At 37.1% G+C, this 25,503-nt stretch overlaps 1 protein-coding gene across 2 annotated transcripts in view; it reads right to left on the bottom strand.

Moving 5' to 3' along the window:
• CTNNAL1 (catenin alpha like 1) overlaps positions 1 to 25,503 on the bottom strand; it is a 65,660-nt gene that overhangs the window by 8,730 nt on the left and 31,427 nt on the right. For both annotated transcript variants that reach the window (XM_045562550.1, XM_045562551.1), the window contains 6 exons: positions 22,828 to 22,986; positions 20,952 to 21,044; positions 14,326 to 14,476; positions 6,169 to 6,206; positions 1,401 to 1,451; positions 1,101 to 1,255 (listed from right to left, as the gene is read on the bottom strand). In XM_045562550.1, the coding sequence (XP_045418506.1) occupies positions 1,101 to 1,255; positions 1,401 to 1,451; positions 6,169 to 6,206; positions 14,326 to 14,476; positions 20,952 to 21,044; positions 22,828 to 22,986 (647 nt within the window). The remainder of the gene's footprint in view (positions 1 to 1,100; positions 1,256 to 1,400; positions 1,452 to 6,168; positions 6,207 to 14,325; positions 14,477 to 20,951; positions 21,045 to 22,827; positions 22,987 to 25,503) is intronic.

Genomic DNA, 25,503 nt, shown 5'->3' with positions numbered 1-25,503 from the left:
GCCTATTATTTTGCTTATTTTTTACTTTGTTCAGAACTTAGGTGGGAAAAAGGGGTGCTATTTATTGAGCCCTAAAGCCTACACAGTTGAGATCCTTTACTACTTTAATTGAGCATCAGTTAACGCGTTACCTTCCAGAATACTGAAACAACTTGCACGTGTATCCCACTGTTGACAGTCTTTTCAAAATCAAAATGAGTAGAAGGGCTAGAAAACTGGAGATAACAAGTATTTTCCAGGTTTCCAAAAATGAAAAAGATAGATTTCAAAAAAGATAGATAAGCAAAAAGTCTGAAGTTATTCCTTGAGAAAATTCTAGAATAGATTACTGAACAGATAACTGATTTTAGCCAAGCAGAATTACTATACTTTATGTATAGATTACTATACTATTATATAATGGAAGACTGGGGAATGTGATCAACATTGACTTCAACAAGGCATTTGATCAAGACTCATATAATATGGACAAGACAGAGAATGTAGGTCAGGTAATACAGTTAGGGAAATTCTCCTCTACATAGTGAATGCTGATTCATGGAGATCTGGCACCCTACTGAGGTAGGCCTCATAGCTCTATTCTTTTTATTATTTTTTTAAAATTATTTTTGTAGAGACAAGGTCTCGCTAAGTTGCCCAGGCTGGTCTTGAACTCCTGGCCTCAAGCAATCCTCCTACCTTGGCCTCCCAAAATACTTGGATTACATGTGTGAGCCACTGTGCCCAGACAGCTTTATTCTTTGACCTGTGTCTAATCAATCACTTGCATAAACATATAAAAGACACGTCTTTTTAAATGCACCGAGGCTGGCTGGCAGAGAAACTGATATGCAAGATGACAAAAAGTAGGATGTACAATTATTTCAATTATGAAAAGAATGAGGCACAAACCTAGAAGAGGATCCCTTCTAAGTCTAAATCCTAATTAAAGACGTCTTCCTGTTGCTGTTGCATTCACTTAAATAGTCATAACTACTTCTAGTCTTTTTACCATATATTTGATACTGACTTCAACCTATCAATGATTTAACATGTCACTTTTTTTTATACCAGATATTATTACACTGATTTAAAAAAAATCAAAATGTAACTACATTTACCTAGTAAATAAATATAGAGAATAGGCCATACTGGACATGTTCCGTCCATATCGAACAATCTCATTCTCCTGGTCCTCCCACTTCTCAGTTTCACAGTTGGCATCAGAAGTAAGTAAACCCAGCTTAAGTCCGAGCTTTGCTATCTTGGCTTGCTCCTACAAAACATATATTTTAATCACAACTTTGTCACTATTGATGTAAAAGGAAGATTAGATGTAAGACAATGTTACCTGGCTCGTGCGTTGATTGGAAAAAAAAAAAAAAAAGATGTAAAACAACAAACAGAGGAAAAAGTCTTACCTCAGAGTCAGGCTTGTCGGGCTTTAATGATTTCAGGTTTGCATTATTCTTCTGTGACAATAAAAAGATTAAGATATCTTAAAAAGCAATACATTTAATTGTGAGGAAATATAATACTAATAGAAAGCATTAACAATTACTAAACATTTACTTATAATAAAATCTCATTTAAAATATTCAGTAGGTAGTTAAACTATATTAAGTAGTATAAATCAAACAAACAACCAGTTGTAAATACTCTACTAGCAGGTGAGTTCAGCTTTGAAAGGCCATCAGTTTCAAATCTGGGGCCAGGGAGAGCAGGCCAGTGTCCTGACCTGGTCTACAGTCTCTGTGTTTGCAGTTGCTTTTCTCTTTTTACAAGGAGAGACAGGGGCTTCAAGACAACTTCTACAATATTCCTGGAATCCAGTTATTATATCCCCTAACCTCCCTGGCCTCTCTGTTGAGCAAGATTATTATAATGCTTGAATTACTCTTATGAAATGATATATGAAAATTAGCCACTATATGTAGTTTTCTATGTGTTCCTAACATTATGACTCTAGAATTAACTCTCTTTAATTTGCCCTTAGAAGGCTAAATTTCAACACTCTAGTTTAACTGACATACTAACTGCTAATCCTATATCCTAGGTTATAAAGAGATTAGAGTTAGAATTTAGGGTTCAATACGTGAACCAATATTCAATGGCTCCCTATTTTTGGAAGAACAAGTTTGTTTTTATTTAAACTATCTGGAACTCAGAATGTATTTCCCCCAGAAGGGGAGAAAATATTCAATACTAGTTAGATTACTAGGCTAGTCCAGAGGTGTCTGTTTCATTGAAGAATAGAGTGCTAAGACAGACCATACCATGGACAATAGAAACATTTCTTTGAAAAATATATTCAAAAGTTCTCTGGAGATGATAGCCTACATTGGAGACTTCTGAAACTCTGAGGTCTGGAGGGAGTTTCCATAGTTGAGGCAGAAGTTCCAGAGTGGCTAGGACTAGTAGAGAAAAAGGGGCCAGCAGATGCAAGCCGCCATCTTTTGTTAATGGAAACATGTATTTAAATTATATAAACACACACACACACACACACACTGGGTACATATTTACATACACACACACAAAGTATAAATTGTAATAAAATAAAACACTCGTCTGCTTAGTTGGGAAAAAAATCACCAATACCTTAAAGAAAAAGATTATTACATTTGTTTGTTTCCCTTTTTATTGCTATGACTTGTGACTTCTGACCAGCTACTCTGTCACCAGCTTCACTGGAGAACAAAACAGCCTCACAGAGTTTAAATTGATCTGCTCATTGAACACTGCCCTTTCGAGATTTTCTAATGATGTTTACCATTAAAGAAACAGGTGAAGTTGAAGGACAGGAAATAAAAATAGAGAAAGTACAATTACACACACACAGAGAAATATACAAGCTGCCTCTTGTGCTCATTAGAGAATAAACAAAGATGATCAATGATCTCTCTGGCTCTTCCTTGTATAGGTGGCAACTGATAAAGCATTTAAGAAAGTTACAAATACTCTCCAGGTTTTCAGGTTTTATTTTATTTAGAATTGTATAGCTCATCTTATTCTTTAAATTTACTTGTCTTTTCATTATTTTTATTTTCACTTTTACAAATTATTACTATTGTTAAAGTGTTTAACAAAGACTGAAGGGGGATTACCTGAAAAGGTAAATAAACCATCTTAATAATGTAACGAAGTTTACCATCTAGTGGACACTGTTTTGCAATGCAGTCAGATGCATCAGTTTCAGTCATGTAAAACTAAAGACATCAAGCCCTTAAGTATAAATAGCACCAGACTTCAACTTTGCTTCCTAAAAAGGACAGGTACAATTTTCTAGGAATATAATTAGCTATGCTATCCTCTACTAAGGAAATGGTTTATGATTTTGAAATGATTTGTTACTAAAGATAAAAAACGCTATTCAGTTAAACAAAATCTTTGCTCCATTCCACCTATTAAAAGTTCTGTAATGTCTTTTCTAATTCTCAAGAAATTATTTTCCAGTAGCTCTAAGTTATAGCACTTAACAAAACAGTGAGTCTACCCTTATTTACTTAAACCCAGTGGATATTAGCTATGACACCATTTGGTAGGGTTAAGTTAGCTTAAAATAACAAAACAGACAAATTTCTATCCATATTTTCTAACTGTTATGGGCATAGCTTAAGGCATAGAAACCGTTTTCAAAAAAGCCATGTTTTCAAAGCCATGTGCAGTGTCATTACTGCTTTTTTTCCAGCTATATTCAATTTTCTAATGTATTTCAGTATTAAATGCCAGTCCCTTTTCAAAAAACATACTAATTAATTATATGCCATTTTTAAAATTTGGGGATTTATCATTTGTTCCACCATTGACCACTCCCACTGTCATTTCTACAACCCCAGCTTAAGAATTTTCTTTTCTTTTTTAATGAGAAGTAGGTTGGAATGTAGCCTCGAACTCCTGGGCTAAAGCGATCCTCCTGCCTCAGCCTCCTAAGTAGCTGGAACAAGAGGTGTATGCCACCACTCCTAGCTAATCTTTTTTACTTTTAGAGACAGAGTCTCCTGTGTTGCCCAGGCTGATCTTGCACTCCTGCCTGGCCTCAAGCAATTCTCCTGCCTCAGCCTCCCCAGTAGCTGGGATTACAGGCACAAGCCACCACACCACCAAGAGTTTTATTTTCTATCTCTTCATCACACATTCTCTCTTCTGAGACTCACCATCTGTTCTTCACCACACTATCACTATTAATAATCGATAATTTTTGTCTCCTCTCTATTCATTTTCTTTTTATACAAGTTTAAATCTATACTATCCAATATAGTATTAACTGAATACTGTGGCTACTGAATTCTTGAATATAGTGGCTACTGAATTCTTGAAATGTAGCTAGTATGAACTGAGATGTGATGTTATGGTAAAATAGATACCAGAGTTTGAAGACTTAGTATGACAAAAAGAATATAAAAGATTCCCATAATTAACTGTATGTTAATCACATTTTAAAGTGATACTACTTGGGATATATTAGATTAAATAAGATATACTATTAAATTAATTTCACAAGTTTCTTTTTTTTAAATGTGGCTACTATAAAATTTTAAATTACATATGTGCCTTGAATTACAGTTGTACCTCTCTATGCTCAAGTCCCTTATATAAAATGGCATAGCATTTGCATATAACCTATGCACATTCCCTCAAATACATTAAATCATCTCTAGATTACTTATAAAACTTAATACAAAGCTGGGCATGGCGACATGCACCTATAGTCCCAACTACTCCGGAGGCTGAAGCAGGAAGACCACTTGAGCCCAAGAGTTCGAGACCAACCTGGGCAACATAGTGAGACCCTGTCTCTAAAAAAAAAAAAAAAAAAAAAAACCTAATACAATGTAAATGCCATGTAAATAATTGTTATACTGCATTAGTTATTTTGTTTGTATTATGTTTTATTATTGTATCATTATTCCTTATTTTTCTTCCAAAACATTTTCAATCAAAGGTGAGCTGAATGCCTGGATGAGGAACCCACTCATCCAGGGCCAACTGTTTATTTCTTTTGGACAGTGCTGAGCTAGACAGCAAGAGGAGGAGAGGCTGAGCCTGTTTCATTGACTCAGCAAATTATCAAATCATTTTTTGAGGGTCAAACTTGTGCCAGGCAGTCCTAGGCAATGGGAATACCACTGTGAACAAAATATTTTTAAAATCCTTCCCTGTGGAATTTATATTTTGGCATCTTTTTCATCATTATTTCACTAGTGCCTAGCATAGTATATGGCAAATAGTAGGTGACCAAGAAATATTTAATGAATAAATGAATAACAAATGAATTTTTTGTCCCTCTCACATAAAACATTTGATGAATTATAAATACTGTGAGTCATCAAAGTGCTCCTTTAAGGATTTCCTCTGTGATTGAGGAACTGGGTATAATTTTATACTGGGCATAATTTACAAGTCTTTGCTTTTCTCGTTTGCTATCATGATTACTTCCTGCTCAGAACCTACTTCTACATGGTCCATTGTTTTCCTCTATTTCGGAAGTTAGAGTTATTAGGACACTTGATGGTTTTCAGAAGAAGGTCCTTCTCAATAACCGATTTTAATTATCATCTCTGCTTTCCGTATCCTATATTTTATTCAAAACTATAAATTTTCATACAGTGATCTCTATAAATGAATTGCTAAAGTCATCAAAATGTTATTACCTGGGTAATATGACTGATGTTAAAATGCTATCAGCTGGCAGATAAAAATTTTCTTTTTTTTTCTTCTAAAATTGAGTGGGTCTGTGGAAGGAATTTTCATTCCCAAAAGGGATCTTAGGCCCAGTGCCTAGCTAATATATCACTCTGGATTTCTTTCCCACATATATGGCATGTTTTCATCTAGGTAGTAAACATACGAAAAAGTTCTTTGTTTGCAGAAAATGATTCCGATATGGCTTTGCAAATTAGAGCCAAGATATGGAAAACAAAATGACTTCTGCTCTCAGATTATGGCTTCTTATTAATCATAAATTCTGTTACCTATTCTCTCAAACCCTTAAACCCAACACAAATATTCAGAGCATGGGCCACATTTAGATTGCTACCCAGAATAACGACTTTGAAACCATTAATGGCCTAACTTTTTTCTGTGATGTCAATTTTTTTGTAGGGGGGAGAGTAGCAATAGGCAATAAGAGCATAATTTGAATTCTGAATAAAAACATTCAGAAATGTACATAATTCTGCTACTTACCATTGGCTTTGGAAGTGAAAGGTAGCCATACTTCTCTCCTACAAACAACACATATAATTTAAAATTTTTTATTCTATTAACATATTTTTCTATTATTCACATTTAACTTTTAAAATATTATTAAACAAACAGGAATGTTAATACATTCGTTTTGATAATTTAGTCTACAAATTATATGTGATTCAGAAATAAAATTGTAATTTGGTTGGTGAACATGAAGACTATATCAACAGCTACATCTCTAAGGTATTGGATTGGTTGGCCAATCTCTACCTCTCCCAACATAGAGGGAGAAAGGCGCAATGTCTCTCTGACATTTACTTCCACTTACAATCAGCTTCATTCATGGAGCACTCCTTGTAGAGCACCCTGCCTGTAATGATCCCTCTTTTATCAGTACCAGTATTGGTGCTTGTTCCTTTCCTGCAAGTACCTGACAAAATCATTTACAACTAACCTCATAATGTGTTCTCCCAGTCAGGGAAGAGGACAAATCCAGTGTATAAGAAAGGAAGATGAAATAAAGCAAATAACAGGTGGACAGAATTGAAACATGGCACAAAGCACAATAACTGAGGAAAGGAAGATGTGCAATACCTACTTCATCGCTGCCCCATCTATCATCTTTCTGGTTTCCAGATCATGCATACAGTCAGGTTACAATGGATACTAGATTTTTTTTTTTAGTTCTTTTTTTTTTAATTTTTTCATTGATACATAATAATTATACAGATACATGGAGTACATGTTACACTTGATACAAGCACACAACATACAATGATCAAATCAGGGTAACTGAGACATGATTCACCTGAAACATTCATCATTGCTTTACGTTGGAAGCATTTGAAAATATCTAGCTATTCTGAAATACAATAAACTATTGTCAATTATAGTTGCCCCATTGTACCACTGAACATCAGAACTTCTTCCTTCTATTAAACAGAATTACCCCTTCACCAACACCTCTTCATTACCCCATCCCACCACCCTTACCAATCTCTAGTAGCCACCATTCCATTCACCACTTTCTTGAGATCAATTTTTTTTTTAGGTCCCATATATGAGTGTGAAAATGAAATATTTGTCTTTCTGTGCCTGGTTTATTTCACTTAAAATAATGTCCCCCAGATCTATCCATGTTGGATACTAGATTTTTTTTTAAAGCTGGTTTGTGATATCTGAGATAAAAATTCAAGATAAGATTTGAACAGTAATTGTTTCTTAAAGGAAAATTACTTCTTCAAGGAAAACACGTATATTCAGCTATAATATATTAAGCTGAAGCATATGAAATCACTGATATTCAACCATATTGAAATTTAAAAATATCAATTTCATATGCTCCAACCTACTAAAAGTAAATATAATATAAAAGCACTAAATCATGCCTTTTCTTATAGCACGACTATTATATGAACAGGGTGAACTTGTTAGACTCAGAATGGTTTATACAAATATTTAAAATTTCTTTTTTCTTTTTTTTTTGAGACAGAGTCTCACTCTGTTGCCTGGGCTAGAGTATCGTGGCTTCAGCCTAGCTCACAGCAACCTTAAACTCCTGGGCTCAAGCAATCCTTCTGCCTGAGCCTCTTGAGTAGCCGGGACTATAGGTGTGCACTACCACACATGGCTAATTTTTACTATTTTTAGTAGAGGCAGGGTCTTGCTCTTGCGCAGGCTGGTCTCCAACTCCTGGGCTCAAGCAATCCTCCTGCCTCTGCTTCCCAGAGTGCTAGGATTAAAAGCATGAGTCACCACACCTAGCCTAAAATTTTATCTAGAACTGTGCTATTGAATATGGAACCCATACATGACTACTAAGCCCTTGAAACATTGCTGGTCTGAATTGAGATGTGCTGTAAGTGTAAAAAACATGCCGGATTTTGAAAACTTAGTACAAAGGGGGAAAAAGAGATATGAAATATCTTATTAATAATTTCAAAATATTGAAATAGTATTTTGGATTTATTGGGTTAAATAGAAACTGCCATTAAAACAAACTTAAGGCCCGGCACGGTGGCTTATTGCCTGTAATCCCAGCATTCTGGGAGGCTGAGGCGGGAGGATCGCTTGAGGTCAGGAGTTCAAGACCAGCCTGAGCAAGAGCGAGACCCTGTCTCTATTAAAAATAGAAAAAATTAGCTGGGCTTGCTGGTGCATGACTTTAGCCTCAGCTACTCAGGAGGCTGAGGCAGGATGATTCCTTGAGCCCAGGATGAGGTTGCTGTGAGCTAGGCTGATGCCATGGCACTCTAGCCCAGGCAACAGAGTAAGACTGTCTTGAATGAATGAATGAATGAATAAATAAATAAATAGATAGATAAAACCTAACATGCTTTTTAGTTTTTCTTGTGCCTATTAGAAAATTTTAAATTACATACATGGCTAGCATTCTATTTCTATTGGATAGTGCTCATCTATAAGATGAATTGTTGCTAAGAGTCAGCTAATGGAACTTGGGAACAGCTTTATGATTCAAATCATTACTTTGTAATGTCAGACTTGTACGGGAATTTTATTAATGGCTTTCTGATCTCAGAATTGTGAGAGAAAAAAAACCTTAAAGAAGAAAAGGCTATTTTCATGCCTTGTCTCCAAGCCCTGATGTAAAAAGTACCTGATTTAGCTGCAAGAAAACAAACAGAAGATGGTCTTCAGGTAACTCAGAATCTCAAAATTCACCATCTATCTTAATGCAAAGTCTGAATCCTGTCCATAAGATCCCTAAAAAGTCATTTTAATATGCTATTAAAAAGGGCACAATCATTACTTAAATGTATAGTAATTAGCTTAGACGAGCAATCTTGTATTGTCTAAACTTGTGATCCTCTATAATGCCCATGACCCTAAAATGGGTTCACATTCACTCTCCAAAAGGGGGTGGGGGGCAGAGGCAGGAAACCGACTGTTTCATTATCTCTTATACAATAGAGTTAAGGATACAACAGAGTCAAAGAAATAGAATGTAGGGAGAAATAAATGCAATGAAAAGAAAGCTTTTATATAATCTGGTTTACTACCATTACCATCCACCTAGCAGTATTGATCACTTGGCAGTTCCACTCCCTGTGGTCCTCTTATAGGTACTTTGTTTTGCTTTCTGTTCCCATCATTCAGTTAGACTCAGAATGATGTATACAAATTTGAGGATAATTACAAAATTGACAATTTTTCAGATAGGCCTCCTCCATATGCTATGCAGGTAAGGTTGTTCCCATTTCCCCCAGTTCCAATAAAAACCAAACAATTTTCCAATAATACAAGAAAAAGGAAGATAATACTAATGATGGATCTGAATTATTTTAATTTTATAGATGTTACTTCCATGTGGGTCCAAATTTTTTTTTTTTTTTTGACACAGGGTCTCTCTCTGTTGCCTAGGCTGGAGTGCGGTGGCATCATTATGGCTCACTGTAGCTTTGAACTCCTGGGTCCAAAGGATCCTCCTGCCTCAGTCTCCCTAGTAGCTGGCTAATTTTTTTTGTAGACACAGGTTTATGTTGCCCAGGCTGGTCTTGAACTTATGGTCTCAAGCAATGGCCCCATCTCGGCTTCCCAAAGTGCTGGGATTACAGATATGACCCACCATGTCTGGCAGATTCTGCTTTCTAAATGTCTCTCACCTAACCCATCTATTTTTCCATCCTTACTGCCTCTGCCTTAGTTTCAATCTGATCATTTAATAATTTTATGTATCACTACTCCCTATAGGATTGAGTCCCTTAAATCCCTCCAGGCACTCAAGGACTGTTGCAGTCTAGTCCCCTGCCTACCTCAGGGGCGTGTTGGCAGGTGCTTGTAGTCCTAACCATGTGGGAGGCTGAGGCAGGCGGAGCACTTGTGCCCAGGAGTTTGAGGCTTCAGTGAGCTATTGTCCCACCACTGCACTCTAGCCTGGGCAATGAAGCAAGACCCTGTCTCTAAAAAAAAATACTTTCTAAATCCTTTATTTAGTTAACAACACAATTGTGCTATCTCCTAAGTTTATACCTCAAGATAACTTAAGTTCACAATTAAGTTCAAAAGGCCCTCTGACCTTAAGTGGGTACTAAAATTATTTCTTATGAAAATCTAATTGAGCAGTGCTGCTCTCATTTTCAGTATCTGGAGCCTTTCTGCATATCTACAAAATAAAGCTCATTCCCCAAGAATAAAAAAGCCTTATTATTTCACCAAACATGTGCTAAATTATTCCCTATTAGCAGTTCTTATAATTAGTTTTCTTTGGTTCTGGAGGTGTTTTGTATGGCATGATCAATCAGAAAACAATCATGTCCTGAGACCCACTTCAAATAATGAATCCCTGACAAGGACAGGCAGATTATTAGCTAAACTCAGGAGTAGGATTAAGTATTCTAATCCAAACCTAACTGTCATCCTCAAACGCCTCCCTCTTCCTCACTTCTATATTCAACTGACCAACAAATCCTACCAATAATATTTTTTAAATTCTTCTTTAATTAGTCCTAGGCACAAGTGCTCCTCCCGCTCCTCCCTCCTCATCTTCATTTTGACTATCACCCTAGTTTAGGCCACCACCTCTTGTCTAGACAGATCACTCCCTTGTTCCAGGTTCATACCTCCCCCAAATAAGCTCATCTTTACCGGCAAACATGTTCCTCTTCCTGTACTCCCCATTTTAGTAACATCTAATCTGCCAAGTGATAAAATAAGCCAGGGCTATGAAACAGGGCTACCGGAAATAAGAGAACAGTAGTTACAGAACTGAAAACTAAATTAAGATTCTTGGGAGGAGCCTTGATTAAAAAAAAGAAAGTGGTTTATGAAAATATGCCATCCATGATCGTAAGTGCCCTACACAGTTTAGCTAGAGGAGCATCCCTATAAACCAAAGCTCAAGCACATTACTCTAATGGCTAAAACAGAACAAAGGGAATTCAGTTTCCTTAAAGGAGAGAGAGAGAGTCTGCAAGCTATGAGAGAAGCCTCCTTTTTGACATGTATTTGTTCAAAAGAATCTCAAATTCTAAATGCTGACACCTATTCATCACTAAGGAAAAGTGGAGTCTTTTAGATCTGGTCCCTTCTAATATGAAGACCACAGCCTCCCTGGAGGTTTGGATGAGAAGACCAAATGACCAAATAAGATGAAAGCAGAAAGGAAGAAGACAAGTATTGATTTTAACATTCTTGAAATTTCCAGGAGGTCCTAGTATGAAATTTGAGTGTCTTGGGTTAAGGTGGACAATGACCTAGCTCTTTGACTCCAAGTGTAAGAACACTAAAGGCTCCCTCTCATTTTTTAGTATGATGTTTGCCACTTGGCTGGTTAAATGATACTAGCTAGCATGTCTGATAATTTTCCCAATCACAGGAGTCAAGTTATGCAGAGCAAAACTAAAGTGGCTAGAACACAGCAAAGGCCTACTGATAATAGTCATAATGACTTACAATAGTAGCAAAGAGAAATCAGGACCTGAAGGATACACCTTTGTATGGAAAGCAATGGGCAGGTTTGTCACAACAGCCCCACATAACAGCAAGAACACCACTGTGGCACTGGACTCAGTCCAGTCAATACTGGCTGACTGAGAGTCAGACATTTTTGTGGAAAGAACTATGCTCATGAGCTTCATGATAAAAGTCAGGACAAAGAGAAGCAGTGCAAGAAATCAACCAACTCCATGTCAACATGCCTTTCTGAAAAGAGAGGCACTTTATCAGTTAAACAATGGGTGTCCCATCAACTGAAGGCAGCACAGTTTCTCAGCTAAAGAGAAATTTCTGTTCAGCCCTTAAGAAGTTAAGGTAACCCTGATTTTTCAGTATAGGTTACCTAAATCTAAAGAAGAAACCATTTACATAATATCCAGCTTTTAAAGTAAAAGAAACCACAGTGACCATGTAGTTCAAAACCAAGTACAGGATTCTCCTGTTCAGCTCTGGTCTATCCATAGCAGATGGTAGAGTACTGTGCTGAGAAAGACTGAGAGGTCACATGTGAGCTCAATGTGAACAATGAGAACAATACCAAGACCAATCAGCAATTTTTGTCATGGAGCAAGAATGGGGAATGGCAGCTGTATATTTGCCTGTATCGATCTAGTCTAATTCTCTTCTTTTAAAGATGGGAACCTCAGGGATAGAGGATAAAGGACTTGTTACAGGTCACGTAATGGTAAAAACAAATGCAAAACATCTGTTACCACTTACTATATTGCAAGCACTATGAATAAATTATTTCATTTATGTCCATTGAAATAAACTTAAATTCAAAAGGTCAGGCAATGTGCCCAGGACTCCATTACTAACAGATTACATCTCTTCTGTAGTTTAGCCAGCCCCATCCTCAGCTAATAATAATAGGTAGGCCAAAACAAGAATCCAGTCACTGCTTTTTCCTTGCTCTGAATCTTCTGAACTGTCTAAGATTGGGATCTCCTAGTTAGTTATTTCTGGAATGGCTTTGGGAGGGAAAAAAGCAGAACTCAGAGCTGCAGTAGTGAGCACTTTTTGCAGAATTCGTTCATTATCATTAGAATACTTTAAGGCTAGAGTGGAGTTTTACTGCTTGAGTAATAGAGTGTGGGTGGTTGATAAAATTTCATCTTTGGGCTGTGGGTGGTGTGGTGGCTCAAGTCTGTAACCCCAGCACTTTGGGAGGCTAAAGCAGGAGGACTGCTTGAGGCCAGGAGTTCGAGACTGGCCTGAGCAATGTAGCAAGACCCTGTTTCTATGGGGGAAAAAAAAAAGAAAGAAAAAAGAAAAATTAGCCAGGCATGGTGGCACATTCCTGTAGTCCCAGCTACTCGGGAGGCTGAGGCAGAAGGATTGCTTGAGCCCAGGAGTTTGAGGTTGCTATGAGCTAGGCTGACGCCATGGCACTCTAGCCCCGGCAACAGAGTGAGACCCTGTCTCAAAAGAAAAAAAAAAAAAAAGCACACTAGCTTCAGGTAGTGCTCACAAAAGACTTTTAGAGCTGGCAGGTCACTGAGATCGCTGAGCCTAAGACCTTCATTACTGAGCTGAGGACACTCAGGCCCAAAGCAGGAAAGAGCTTGCCTGACACCAGTTAGAGAAAGAGCTGGGCCTTACAGACACTCCAGCTAACCCAGGCCAAGTTTCCTTTCACCACATCAATTCACTGCTCTTCATTTCCTAACAATTCCTAAGGCTAAGTGATCATTCTTGCTTAAATGTGGATCAATTAGATCACTTTACCTTTTAATATAAGAAACTTGCCTCATATAAAAATCCATACAACCATAAATACTTTACCAAAATGATATGCTATTCAGACTATCATAGAAATCTTTAAATGTAGAAGAATGGTAAACATTTATTATACTTTACAAATGATGTTATAGCTACAAAATCTAATATTCCCTGATATTTAAGCAAATCAACATTTATCCTAAATGGGTATTTTTAAAATATGAAATGTTTAAATGTTCATATTCAATAAAAATAAATATGTAATTTGATGTTATAACTTTAAATAACATTTTATTTAAAAATAAGCATGCTTATTTAACACTAACAGAAGCCATTCAAAGAGAAAAAACATAAAAACACATAAACAAAAATAACAGCATGCATAATACAATGGTAAATAAACAAAATTCCCAGTTGATATTAAAAAAAAGAGTAAAAATGATGCCTTCCTATACATTGTATGGTGCTATTCTACATGTTGTAGAAATACCAATGAACTTACCCACCACAGGCAATATTCCAAGATTATGTAGTCATCAAGGAAAGAGATTCCATCCAAGTGGAAGGAAAGCAATTCAAAAATCAAATAACTACATTCATTTAATTATAAAGCTATAGTAGAATTAAATTATAGTAGAATTAAATCAAAGAATTACTGTATAACCAGGAGCTTTTGTACTAAAACTAAAAACCAATTTAGAAGAAATAAAAAATAGCTTAATTTCAATAGGAAAACTAGAATGTTAATAATTCAGAGAAATATAATTACACTGTTGTACAACAAATTTTACTGCTTAGATGCTAAAATAAAGGACAAAATAATATTTTTGTAATTTTTCTGTGAAAGATATTTTACTATAAAAATAACTCAGCTGGGTTATGACAAGATAATTCATTTGCATCTGAGGTTTGACATTAAAAAACTAATAGAGTCACATTAAAACAAGAATATATTTCAATATATGGACAGTTTCTCACCTCGTCTTCCTTCAAACACATCATTGATTTCTCTCAGCAGTGTTGACATGTCATTAATTTGGGATTCCCAAGCTTCACAAAATACATCTAGGTTTTCTTTAGCAATTTTACTAGATGGATGCAATGTCAATGTTTCAGCAGCAGAAATTATCTAAAGAAACAAATGTGAATTTCAAAATCTTAGCCCTCAGAATCACTTTGGAGACCAAACTTAATTCTGTGCTATTCAATTCAACTCAATAAACAACCATGAAGTAATTTCCACACAGAGGCCCCACCTTGGGCAATATAGAGGTACATAGTAGAACAAAACTTGTTGTTTCTTATCATCTGACTTACAGATAAATAGTATGCGTTATATATACACCTGCATTCAGGGAGCAATTATCTTTATTCAAGGAAAGCTCTGTTTCAACCAAGTTATTTCCACAGCATAATTCAGAGTTATATGCAGACTACAAAGAATGTACTGTATATGGAGTAGGAGAGTTAGTAGTAATACTGTTGGTAGTAGTGGTAGTAATAGTGGCGGTAATGGTAGTAGTAATAGTGGCAGTAGCAGTGGTGGTAGTTGCAGCTGTGGCAGCAGTAGTGGTGGTAGTAGCAGCAGTGGTAGTGGTGGTAGTAGTAGTGGTAGTAATAGTGGTGGTGATGGTAGTAGTAACAGTGGCAGTGGTAGGAGTAGCAGTAACAGTGGAAGTGGTGGTGGTAACTGTGGCAGCAGTAGTCGTGGTAGTAGTAGCAGTGGTAGAGGTGGTAGTAGTAACATATACGTATACCTATGAGTACATGATAGATACATGCATAAGATACTGTGTTGGGTCTCTGATAAACATTAATCCCCTAGACACACAAATAAAATACTACCCTTCCAAAATAAGCAGCATTCCCATTTTACAGCTAAAGAAACTGAAGCTCAGAGATTCCAAGTATATTACCAGTCCAAGATCTCCAGATTCCAAGATCCTAGAACCAGTCTATGCAGAGCTGATACCTGAACTCAGATCTCCCTAACTCCCAAGTGCAGGCTCCTTCCACATCACAACCTCTCTCACAAAACATACATATACACACAAAGTGGGCAGGAATCTTCCTGGTACTTTTACATGCCACCATACGAGCTAAGTAAATGTGTTGAATAAATAAATAAACTGTTGCAGAGACGGCTATATTTTCCTCAAAATCTGTTTTGTCGATCACCTGGACACAAAGCAGGATTCTATCTCCCAGCCTCTCTAGTAGAGGAGTATGGCTATGTGACTGAGTCCTGTCCACTTGACTGTGGGCCACCAATTCCATGCCTAACATGACAACACCTCCCTTACGCTCCTCAGTGCTCTCTCCCTTCCATATCTGAGGGTTCAATGCACATGATCCAGCAGGGATTTTGAGGTCCTAGCGACTGGCGAGCCACAAGATGGAAAGAGCCTGGCTCACCACGAGAAAGAAAGCCATGCCACAGCTCAGGACTTGACATAAGTGAGAAATAAACTGCTATTGTGTTAAGCCACTGAGATATAGGTTTTTAGATTTTACCTTATGTTAACTGCTACATGAATGAATTAATGAATCAACTAATATTTTATCTTTCATGTAATAATCACTCTAACACAAAAGACTTGACAGATGCAATTTGTAATACAGGCAGAAAATGGATGGCTGAACTGAATCTTCACACACTTCCTGACATGATGTTCAATAGAAATTACACTTTAGCTCCTACCTGAAAATAGAACCCATCAAACTACTGAAATTTCCTGGTGGCCCATTAAATAACACACAAAGAAAGATCCAGGAGCTAGGAATTAGGAGTCCAATTTTGACATGTGTATAGCAGCTCCTTTCCCTTCCACTTCTTTCATCTCCTCTTCATGACAACAAGCGTTGACTCTGTCTACATTCCAGGTTCACAGACTGGGGATATCATATCAAACATTTGTTCAATAAGTATTAGTATTTTATAGAATCCACTGTGTAAAAAAAATCATGCTAGGTATGGGGGATATAGCAATGAAAATGGTAAAACCCCTCTATTATGAAGCTATATTCTAGTGGAAGTTTGGAATAATAAACAAGCATACAATTAAAATAATTATAAATTATGGTAAGTGCTATGAGGGAAATTAATATGATCATGTGACAGAGAAGCTATCAAGTGTTACTATCAAGTAATGTTGCTGTTTCAGGGAATTCATTATATAGGATTATTCACACGCAAACATATGTATATGGCTAACATATAACCAGTCATTTACCTACTGCGTGCTAGGTACTGCACCTGTGTCCCAGGTGCTAGGGAAATAGCTTTAAATGAAGCAAATAAGTGTCCCTGTCTTCATAGGACCCACGTTATAGTGGGGAGACAGACAATTAAAATAATTAAACTATAAGATATTTCATAAGGGGATAAATGACATGCATAAAAATAAAGGGTAAGCAGGATGGATAAAAATAAAGAATAAGCAGGTATTAGGTGGTCACAGTATTTTAAGTTAGGTGGTCAACAAAAAGGTGAGGGAGCCACAGGATAAGTCATTTGGGATGAGATGGGAACATTTCTAATATGTTTAAGGAAGAGCAAATAGGCCAGAGGAATAGACAGACATGAGCAAGGGGAAGGTGGCCAGTGGTCATGTGATAGAGAAGCGTATATGGAAAGGGCTGGATTTTCTTCTGAGTGAGAAAAGAAGTCACTGGAGAGCTTGCAGAAGATTGATATGATGAGAGCCATGCTAGCTGATCCAGTTAGTACCTTTGAAAGAATTATAACTAGGTGCCCCTCTGGGCACAGTCCAACAGGCACAGGATTTGCCAAGAAGATAGTAGCTTTAAGAGAAGAACAAGACTCCTCTTTTTCAGGGAAAATGGGCACACAACTTGCCAATGGACTACAGACTAGATTTCAGCACTGCTGCCTTCTCAACTAGGGGCCTTTGTGCAGTGTGCAAACTGCTCAACTATGCCCTGAATATGATCTAACATTTTAAAGGAAACATAAAAATAACATTGCTAAAGCAGAGATATCCAGAATAAATAAAAATTATCCCAGAGGCATGCTCTATTTCCTTAAATTATCCTTTTGTGAGACAGTTGGCAAAGATTGGAAGGGGAAGCTGAGGCCGTGGGAACAGAAAAGGCTTCTTAAATTATAGAAGTTATTAACAATAGGCTCTGCCATCATCCTGGGGAAGAAAATATGGCTATTCCTAATATCTCTGCTGCAGCAGAAACAGTAAGCCAAAAATTGCCACCAGATGGTAAGCAGAGCCTGAGGATAGGAGGGAGAGCTGATTGCATATGGCAGGAGAGTCAAACACTCCAGTTCTATGGAAATACATTTGCAGCCAAGGCAAGTAGGGTGACTCCCATGTAGATAAGCAAATATTGAAGCCTTGGTTTCTCCCAATAAACAGATATTCCCTGATTGTAATACAATGTTTAGCAGATGATCACGGTGGAGGTTCACTCATATAGTTCCTGCTTCCATGATAAGCCTTTGACACTTTTCTCTATGGGGTAGCATGAGATCATCCCTCCAACATCCAACATGATCCTCCTGAAGGGCACAAATCACCATTTTGTCTAGGTCACTTTTTCTGTTCTCAGCTATATATCAAAGCTCCAGGGACTCAACTTCCACCATCCAATATTGCAATTTAGGAGCAAGTCCTTTTGGCTGACCAATAATAAATGAAATAAGAACACCTGTAAAGCTGTATTTTAGAGTTTAGATTTCAAAAAAGGAAGGTATGTCCTTCACTTTTTTCCTTAGGTTAATTCGACAGGTACAATATTAAATGGGATATTAGTTTTAAAAAGGCTTTTAAAAATTACAAAGTAATTGCCTTAGGGGTCTTCTTCATAAATTCTTTGCCTAGACCAATGTCTGTAAGAGTCATTCCTACATTTTCTTCTAGAATTCTAATCATTTCCCATTTAAGGTTTAAATCTGTTATCCACCGTGATTTGATTTTTGTGAGAGGTGAAATCTGTGGGTCCTGTTTCAGTCTTCTACATGTGGCTATCCAATTTTCCCAGCACCATTTATTGAATAGGGATTCTTGTCCCCACAGTATGTTTTTGTCTGCTTTGTCAAAGATTAGATGGCTATATGAGGATGGTTTTATATTTGAATTTTCTGTTCTGTTCCACTGGTCTGTGTCCCTGCACTTGTGCCAATACCAGGCAGTTTTAAGAACCACAGCCTTGTAGTATAGTGTGAAGTCTGGCAAATTAATACCTCCCATTTTGTTTTTATTACTTAAAATTGCTTTTGCTATACGGGGTCTTCTCTGATTCCATACAAAGTGTATAATTATTTTTTTCTAAATCTGTGAAAAATGATGTTGGTAATTTAATAGGGATTGCATTGAATATGTAGATCACTTTGGGTAGTACAGACATTTTAACAATGTTGATTCTTCCGATCCATGAGCATGGTATGGTTTTCCACCTATTTACATGTTCTGCCATTTCCTTCCTCAGTGTTTCATAGTTCTCCCTATAGAGGTCCTTTACCTCTTTAGTTAAATATATTCCTAGATATTTTATTTTCTTTGTTGCTATTTTGAAGGGTACTGAGTCTTTAATTTGGTTCTCCGATTGACTGTTATTGGCATATATGAATGCCTCTGATTTGTGTGTATTGATTTTGTAACCTGAGACTTTACTGAATTCATTAATCAATTCCAGGAGCCTCTTGGTTGAATCCTTGGGGTTTTCCAGATATAACATCATATCATCAGCGAAGAGTGAGAGTTTGATCTCTTCTTTCCCTATTTGGACTCCCTTGATTCTGCTCTCTTGCCTGATAGCTCTCAATGGGACCTGACTAAATTAAAAAGCTTCTGCACAGCCAAAGAAACAGTCATGAGAATAAACAGACAACCTACAGAATGGGAAAAAATTTTCGCATACTACACATCAGATAAAGGACTGATAACAAGAATCTATTTAGAACTCAGGAAAATCAGCAAGAAAAAATCAAACAACCCTATCAAAAAGTGGGCAAACGACATGAATAGAAATTTTTCAAAAGAAGATATAAGAATGGCTAACAAACATATGAAAAAATGCTCAACATCCCTAATCATCAGGGAAATGCAGATCAAAACCACAATGAGATATCACTTAACTCCAGTGAGAATGGCCTTTATCAAAAAGTCCCAAAACAATACATGTTGGCGTGGATGCGGAGAGACAGGAACACTCATACACTACTGGTGGGACTGCAAACTAGTGCAACCCCTGTGGAAAGCATTATGGAGATACCTTAAACAGATTCAAGTAGACTTACCATTCGATCCAGCAATCCCATTATTGGGCATCTACCCAAAGGAACAAAAGTCATTCTATGACAAAGACACCTGCACCCGAATGTTTATAGCAGCACAATTCACAATTGCAAAGATGTGGAAACAACCCAAATGCCCATCAATTCACGAATCGATTAGTAAATTGTGGTATATGTATACCATGGAGTATTACTCAGCTATAAGAAATAACGGTGATACGACATCTCTTTGGTTCTCCTAGAGAGAGTTGGAACCCATTATATTAAGTGAAGTATCCCAAGAATGGAAAAACAAGCATCACATGTACTCACCAGAAAATTGGTTTCCCTGATCATCACCTAAATGCACATTGGGGAATGATACCAATTGGATATCAGACTGAGGTGGGGGGTGGGGGGAGGGGATAGGTGTATGCCTACATGATGAGTGTGTTGCGCACCATCTGGGGAATGGTCATGCTTGAAGGTGCTGACTCAGGGAGGTGGGGGGTAGGGGAGGGGATGGAGGTATAACTACATGGTGAGTGCCAGGCGCACTGTCTGGGGAATGGACACGCTTGAATCTCTGACTCGGGGGGGATGGGCGGGACATGGGCAATATATATAACCTGAACTTTTATACCTCCATAATAAGCTGAAATAAAAAATAAGTAAAAAAAAAAAATTACAAACTAGTATCTGTACTATAGAAAATCCAGAAAAAAAGTCACAATGCTCCCAATGAACAAGCAGAATTTTCATTTCTACATATTCCCATATAGTCATTTTTACATGAATATACATTTTATATAGCATACACACAAATCTATATCCTGCTTTTTCCACTTAACATTTTAACAAAACATTTTTCTGATGTTGCTAATTCTGGTTATCATTATTATTTTAATGTCATATAAAGTATTATTTGCCTAATTTAGGATAGTAATTTTGTTTCCAATTGAATTTTATTATAAGTAATTTTGTAATAAACATCATTTTGGTTTGTTTTTTAATCTCCTTATGTCATAATTATTAGGTTGAAACATGAATATTTTTGTGGTTTGTTACATAATGATAACAATCTCCAAAAGTGTTCTAACAGCCTGCATTGTAAACAGCTTCATTCAAAATAGATATAAACTAGGGCATCAGTTAAATGAGCCAATCTACAGTTTGGCAGATGACCAGATAGTCCAATGGAAGGTCAGCCGTGATCCAGCACATTACCAACGAAAATTCTCTTAGTAGATTTGGCCTGTGGTTATGCAGAACGATTTATACCTTCCTTCTATGCAATTTGTTATGACACTCAGGCAAGAGATAACATAGAAGGAACAGTCTGCTGTTATCATACCTGTTGGCCAGTCACCTGAAATGTCTCCTCTGCGTGTATACAGGTTATTTCAAGAGGTTCTGTCCCAGATACATGTCGCAACAATCGACAGGTCTATGAGAAAAGATGTCTCTAGTTCAACTTACACATTCTCAACCTTCACAATACACAGTATCATTTTTGTAATTAAAGAGAAAATAAAATTTATTCAAATAAATTTGTACATTACTGAGAAGATTATAATACTACTATATTGGTACTAACAGATTCTCTAGGAATAAAACAGGTACACATAAAGGTATGGCATAATGTTTCTACTTCCTAGTCTGGCAAGATAGTCATAGAATACTGGAACGAGAGGAATCTTTGAAAGGATCTAGCAGTGCCCACATATTTTATGAAGAAATTTGGCTCAGAGGAGTGACTTTTCTCAAGGCCTCACAGCTAAACTATGTCAGAGTTACTACAAGCTACACATTCTATCAACAAATAACACTTCCTCTCCTCATGATTATTTAATTAATCACACCTTTCACTGGAGTGACACTAGTGTAGGCAGACTGGTGTAATGATTACAGAGCCTTTATCAGAGGAAATTATTGAAACCCTTAATGCTTAAAACAGAAAATTCAAAAAAATTTAAAAAATTTGTTTCAGGATTCTTAAAATTAGCAAGTTTCCCTACAGTCATAATATTTGGTTTATAAATGTAATACCAGCAAATCTCTTAAACAAAGGAGATGTATCTATAGTCATTTCAAGAATGTTCCCCAGAAATGTTCAGGCTCCTATGTAAATAAGTAAAGAGAAAGAAGCTAGACCAGTTAGTCTAAAGGTTCCTTCCAATCACTAGTCTTTGAGATTTGGTGAGCAGGATATATAAGATAATGTGAAGACAATTAGATGATTCATATCTGTGCATTTATATACCTACACGCTGGCTAGCACATACCTCATACATACAAGGTATATGTGAGTTAAGTTTTTTGGGTTTTTGTTTTTTTACTAGCAGATATCTGACATTTTCAAAAGGTAGACGACTTAGAATATCAATTAATAAGCCAAATTGGAATTACAACAAAAGTGGTAGGTGAAGCACCAGTAACACATAACAGAGATTTGGGCAGAACACCAGAGGTTCACGGAAGGAATAGTATGCTGGATGTCTTCTCTTTACCCTCCTTATCCCTCCCTCCTCCCTTCTCAAATCTGCTTTTTGCCCTGGGAGACTGATCCATATGGTCTACAGCTGTGCTTGGCCAATGGGCAGTCCCAGCCACAGAAGAGCAGGAATGAGGAGAGAAAGGACCTTGACTACCCACACTCCTCCCCTGCAGGGGTCACCCTGGGCTGTGTCTGGGCCCAGTCCTAAAATCACAACCTCTCAAGGCAGTTCTCTGAAAGGCTTTCAGGTTCCACACTCTCCTGCTAATCTAGGCCTGGGGATAGTACCAGCTCTGCTACCACTAGCCCCAATTACTACTCTCTCATTCATGGGTTCCCCCACACCCTGTCGATGCAATCGTGAAAAGGTCTTTCTTAAAACCTCTTCAAATTATCTTCATTTGAGAGTGCCATCTCTTCCATGCTGAGACCCTGATAGATTCAAACAGAAATGAGGTCATACAACATACCTCCACTGCTCTACTCCAAACCTAATCTTTCTGAGAGGATAAAGGAAAAGAAGATTAAGAAGTTCATTTGTGACTTCTAGCATTTTTTGTTTTAGAAGCCAGACTGTTGTAGGAATAGAACAGACATTTGCTATACCTTTAAGATTCCAAAGAAGAGAGAGAATGGTCAGTTAACCAAACGTTGTATTCATGCTAACATTCCCTCATAGTAGTAGAACTGTCATTAAACTACAATTTCTTTAGCAATCAAACCTATTACTCACCTCGACAAGCTGTTCTTTCTGTTCAGAGAGTTTACAGGCATATTCAGCCAAAGCTTCTAAATTTCCTTCTACTCCAGTAAGTTTTAATGCTTTTAGAACCACATGATCAGCATGGTATTTTAACAGATCTGCTGCCAGCTGTGTTGCTGTACTGTGAAGCTGCAGATGTAGGGGGTGAAGGGTGATGAAGGAAAAAAAACAAACAATAAGGTTTTGTGGCCAAGCACCTCATAAGCACTTTAAAAACTAAAGAGGAGAAATCTCAAAGCAGTCCCACTGGTTCCACTAAGGGGAAAGTGTTGAGTTCCCTGTGGGAACAGCAAGAGTTGTGTAGCATTGGGGAGCATTATAGGTTCTCCCAAGGGCAGGAGTAATGTCTAATTCATCCTTGAATCCCCTGGGGCTGGCAGTAATGCTGTTTGTAGAAGATGAACTGGTCACTGGGTGGCTGAGCAGCCTGGTCCATTTCTCATCCTATTATCAGCCAGATCTTTCCCACATAGCTTCTCTCTTAAAAAATGCTTCTGCTGCTCTTAAAATTGGTGAGGAATGGAACAGTATCAAAAGTGTGGTATTCAGAGTACTAAGAGGAAAATCAAATGGCAGTGCATGATTATTAATAAGTTTTTTAGCATGCTTTTGAAAAAGTATCAATGTGAGATTTAGTCAATTGGGTATTCAATAGAATTTTATTAACACCTACATTATGGCCGGCACTGTACTAGACAGGCTGGACAGACATGACAGGTAGGACCTGATCCCTGCCCTCAGGGAGGTTGGAGTCTGTCTATAGCTGCTATCCAGAACTTTACTCTCTACCTCTATGAACAAATTGGGTCCCAGGATAATAGAAATAATAGATAAAAGGATAACAAAAACCCTGAAGTTTTATTTAACTTTGGGTGGAATGGATTTTAAGCATTACTCACTCTCATTTGGACACTATTAACTCCAAAATCTTTTCTTCTTATCCTGCCTTTTCTTTTTTATGATGTGACAAGTTATTTTGGGGTTGTCTAGAAACGGATCATTTTTAATAACATTGTTCTAAGAAAAATCTGACTTTGCATTAAGCCTATTGGAATGAAGTGATTTCTTTTTCTCTGGAAGTAGTCCAATGTCAATTCAAATTATAGGACTTTCTACAAAATAACAATAGGGTAGTCTGCATTCATGCAACCAAGTGAGAATAATTACAGTCGGAAACAAGGACGTTAAAATTCACTTTCCTTTGGAAACTAAATGCCACATAAGAATTTAAAAGGATTTAATTTAACCTCCAGAGCCTTAGAGAATATCTAATGCCAGCCTTTTATTTTACAGACTATGAGACAGGTCCACAGAGACTGAGTGGCTTGCCAAGGTCATGTAACTCTTACACATGGTTCTGGAGACAACTCATTAACAACTCTAAGGGAGAAAGAGAGAACAAATGTGAAGTTCCTGCTCTGTGCAATGTCCTGACAGCAGCTTTATATATATTATCTCCCTTATAGGAATTTTTCAGGGTTGATGTGGTTATTCCCATTTAAGAGATAACGAAAATAAAGTCTGTGGAAAGTCATTCAGTCTATCACCAAAAGATTTCATGTTCTACTGATAGGATGTTAACAATATTTTATTTAACATTGAATAGGCTGGAATAAAATAGGTAGGCTTTAAATACGGCATAGAAAATCATGTTCTTCTATCTTTAATACAATGTTTAAATGGAGGTTTCAATAGACTTATCAGTACCAAATAAGATGTAAAACAGATCACCATGTATACCATTTATTAAGAAAATCCAAAAACCAATTTCGTTTTCTTGAGTCCTTGACCCTCTTCAAAAATTAAAAAAAAAAAAAAAAGAAGAAATTAGAGCTAAGGGAGAGGTTTTCATGAGGTAGCTCTGTTTGGAGAGCTGATGGGTGCTCCACCTCAAGGCATACCTCAGAGTGGAGTGGAGCAACATGACATGGGAGTTGGGGGGTGGGGACAGGAAAGCATCTGAAGAACACAATAAAGTACCCATGAGAGAGAAAGTCAACTTTAAAAGCCTACCAAACCCAAAACCATCTTATAAGGGCATTGGTCACTAAAAACTTTCTGCCTCCTAACTTCCTCTCTTCTCTCCCTGGTTCCAGAACCTGGCAAAAATCATAAACAGCGGCTACATAATGGAGGGTGAAGGGAGTGAAAAAGAGAGAAGAGCCCACATCTCCCCAAAAAGCTCTAGGTACAGGCCTTGGGCAATAGCAAACAGGGGAGAAGTCCTGCAACTGAATGAATATTGAAAAACCGACTAATATATTGGAGTGATATAATTTTTGAACTAAGATTTGGTTTTATGACTTAAAGCAGGAATTGGCAAACTTTATCTGTAGAAGGTCAGACAGTAAATATTTCAGGCTTTTCAGGCGACACAGGCTCCATTACAGCTACTTAACTCTGCTATTGTAGTACAAAAACAGTAGACAGACAACGTGTACACAAAAGGGCAGGATTGTGTCCCAAAATACTCTACATACAAAATAGACAGCTCAATCATAGTTTGTGAATCCCTGACTTAAAGTGACCACAGGATTTTCAATTACCTGAGAGTGGCCAAGTCATGAGAGGACCAAATTTTCATTCAGGGAACAGAGAAATCTTCCCAACCAAAAAAATAATTTTAAAAATCAACTTTAGTGAGGT

Source organism: Lemur catta, chromosome 10 (genome assembly GCF_020740605.2).
Source record: "Lemur catta isolate mLemCat1 chromosome 10, mLemCat1.pri, whole genome shotgun sequence".
Classification (NCBI taxonomy): domain Eukaryota; kingdom Metazoa; phylum Chordata; class Mammalia; order Primates; family Lemuridae; genus Lemur; species Lemur catta.
This window is presented reverse-complemented; position numbering and strand designations above follow the sequence as displayed.